Here is a 2,932-nt window from a genome sequence, read left to right as displayed (position 1 = left end):
ACTGGTGGTCTCATTCTGCGGTGAGTTATGCGGTCGCATAACTACTATGCGGACCACATAACCATTGCAGAATTGACATGGCTATATGGTTCAAAACTGAAATCTCTGTATCACTCTATGGTGAATTTGCAGTCCGGATGTCAAATCTGCGATCGCAAAGACACCACATTTCATCATCTTCTTCAGATGATTTAGGGTTTAGTTGTGCGGCCAAAATGCGGGCCGCAGATGCCTTCTTCTACATAGGTTACCCAAGCTTCCAACAATGGCAGTCCTATTTCATTTTACCCCGTACCCCAAATTATTTTCAACCCAAAAGCATCTACACTAGAGAAGCAACTACACAAGCATCTAAACACATTTTTGCACAGGATTTAAACAAAAAATATCTGAACCTACAATGGAAATCAAAGATAAAATGAGAGAGAAACGGGTACATACCAACAGAGTTTGATGATTGGGACAATGAGTGTGATAAATGGAGTCCTTTGGTTGCACACAATTTGAGCTTGATTTGGTTCGAAGTTCGTTCGTGTTCTTCCCCCTTTTTCCATTTTTTTTGTTTTGTTTTAAGTGAGTGAGAGACGAGAGGGTTATGTGGACTTACCTTGTTGATTCTGCGATGGATAGGACACCGCATAACATACAGTGCGATCGCATGTGTGTTATGCGATGAGGTTAAGGACCAAGCTGAAGGGAGGTAAATGCGGTGCAAAATGCGGTCGCATAAATTAAATGTGGACCGCATAATGCACCACCTCACCACATTTTCGACCACAATTTTTACTCAAATCTCTGCTTAGGTCTGCGGTCAGAGTGCGGTCCGCATAGCTAAAATGCGACCGCATTTGTGCAGCAGAATTCACCTAGTGGTTTTTCTTCCACTTTTTATGCATCCGTACCAATTGTTGTGATCTTTTGAACCCCCTGTACTCTGACACACACTTTAAATTTCTCAAATAAATCTATCTATCAAAAACTAAAAAATTCATAGAACAAAAGAGTGTTACCACACATGGGTTGCCTCCCATGAAGCGCTTGATTTAACGTCGCGGCACGACGAAGTTGATGTTCCTTTGGTTTCACTCAATGGTCGGGCATGGACCATCTTTGAGAGCCAGCTGCTCCACCAAATGTTTTTCTCCATCAGTGCCCAAGTAGTGCTTGATGCGTTGGCCATTTACCTTGAATGTCCGGGACCCATCTGTTGATTCTAATTCCACCGCTCCATAAGGAGAGGCATTAACCACTTTGAATGGACAGGACCATTTTGATTTAAGCTTGCCCGGAAACAATTTGAGCCTTAAGTTAAAGAGCAAGACCAAATCACCCGTCTTGAACTCTCTTTCAAGATCTTCTTGTCATGGACAAACTTCATCCGTTCTTTGTACACAGCTGCACTTTCATAAGCATGGAATCGGAATTCCTCCATTTCATTGAGTTGTGTTACCCTCAAATTTGTAGCTTCAACCCAATCTAAGTTCAGCCTTTTCAAAGCCCACATAGCTTTGTGTTCCAATTCCACGGGTAGATGACATGCTTTACCAAAGACTAGCCGATACGGAGAAGTACCAATAGGGGTTTTGTAGGCCATGCGGTATGTCCACAATGCATCATCTAGCTTCGTTGACCAGTCGGTCCTATTTGCGTTCACAGTTTTTGCTAGAATGCTCTTGATCTCCCGGTTGGAAAACTCAACTTGACCACTTGACTGCGGATGATAAGGTGTGGCCACCTTGTGCTTTACGCCATACTTCTCAAGCAGCCCCGAGAATGCCTTGTTACAAAAATGAGATCCACCATCACAAAGGATGGCTCTAGGAGTGCCAAACCGAGTGAATATGTTTTTCTTCAAGATGGCGGTCACACTCCTTGCCTCATTGTTTGGTAAGGCAACTTCTTCGACCCATTTGGACACGTAGTCCACAGCTACCAAGATGTATTTCATCCCGCAAGAACTTACAAAGGGGCCCATGAAGTCGATTCCCCACACGTCAAAGATCTCTATCTCCATCACAAAGTGCATTGGCATTTCATGCCTCTTGGAGATTGAACCTTGTCGTTGACATTGGTCTCAAGCCTTGACCATTTGATTGGCATCATGGTAGATGGAAGGCCAATAATACCCACATTCAAGAACTTTAGCCGCCGTCCAATTTCCTCCATGATGACCCCCAACCAGTGAGTCATGGCATGCCTTGAGAATTGGCATAACCTCTTCTTCGGGAACACACCTTCTGATAATATTGTCAGCACAAACACGGAACAAGTATGGTTCCTCCCAATAGTATTGCCGGCAGTCTCTCAAAAACTTCTTTCTTTGATAAGATTCCAATCCGTCCGGGATAAGGTCACTAACCAAGTAGTTAGCAATATCGACATACCAAGGAGCAAAAGTGCTAGATAATGCCAATATGTGCTTATCAGGGAATGCATCGTTGATTTCAAGATCTCCCTGTGGTCTCCCTGCTTCCTCAAGCCTTGACAAATGATCCGCTACTTGATTTTGAGTGTCCTTGCGATCTTTGACTTCGAAGTCAAATTCTTGAAACAACAAGACCCATCGAATTAATTGAGGCTTTGCATCCTTCTTTGCCATGAGATATAGAAGAGCCGCATGATCAGTGTATACCACCACTTTGGACCCCAACAAATAAGCCCGGAATTTTTCAAAAGCATACACAATAGCAAGAAGTTCTTGCTCAGTTACCATGTAGTTCATTTGTGCCCCATTGAGAGTTTTACTTACATAGTACACCGGGTGGAGAACTTTGTTTTGACGTTGGCCAAGCATTGCTCCAATGGATACACCACTGGCATCACACATGAGCTCGAAAGGAAGTGACCAATCGGGCGTGACAATAATGGGTGCCGTGGTGAGCCTTTGCTTTAACTCCTCAAAAGCTATAAGACAGTTCTCATCAAACACAAA

General features: G+C 43.6%; 1 protein-coding gene across 1 annotated transcript; it reads right to left on the bottom strand.

Annotated features, from left to right (window-relative positions):
• Positions 1 to 1,082: 1,082 nt before the first annotated feature.
• Positions 1,083 to 2,032, bottom strand: LOC107807387 (uncharacterized). Its single transcript, XM_016631746.2, has 3 exons — positions 1,755 to 2,032; positions 1,331 to 1,640; positions 1,083 to 1,280 (listed from the first exon to the last, which is right to left on the bottom strand). Exons 1-3 carry the CDS (start codon positions 2,030 to 2,032, stop codon positions 1,083 to 1,085), a joined length of 786 nt encoding a protein of 261 aa, XP_016487232.2.
• Positions 2,033 to 2,932: the final 900 nt, after the last annotated feature.

Source organism: Nicotiana tabacum, chromosome 1 (genome assembly GCF_000715075.1).
Source record: "Nicotiana tabacum cultivar K326 chromosome 1, ASM71507v2, whole genome shotgun sequence".
In the NCBI taxonomy this organism is placed as follows: Eukaryota; Viridiplantae; Streptophyta; class Magnoliopsida; order Solanales; family Solanaceae; genus Nicotiana; species Nicotiana tabacum.
Note: the sequence above shows the minus strand (reverse complement) of the source record. Positions and strands in the feature narration are given on the sequence as shown.

What these genes read in the sequence shown, in the direction of transcription:
- LOC107807387 (XM_016631746.2), bottom strand. Translation starts at nt 2,032, where the DNA reads ATGCCAATGCACTTTGTGATGGAGATAGAGATCTTTGACGTGTGGGGA. An exon ending in TTCTCGGGGCTGCTTGAGAA is followed by an intron (nt 1,641 to 1,754) that starts GTATGGCGTAAA and finishes GAACGCAAATAG; the next exon opens with GACCGACTGGTCAACGAAGC. An exon ending in TGAAAGAGAGTTCAAGACGG is followed by an intron (nt 1,281 to 1,330) that starts GTGATTTGGTCT and finishes TTTCCGGGCAAG; the next exon opens with CTTAAATCAAAATGGTCCTG.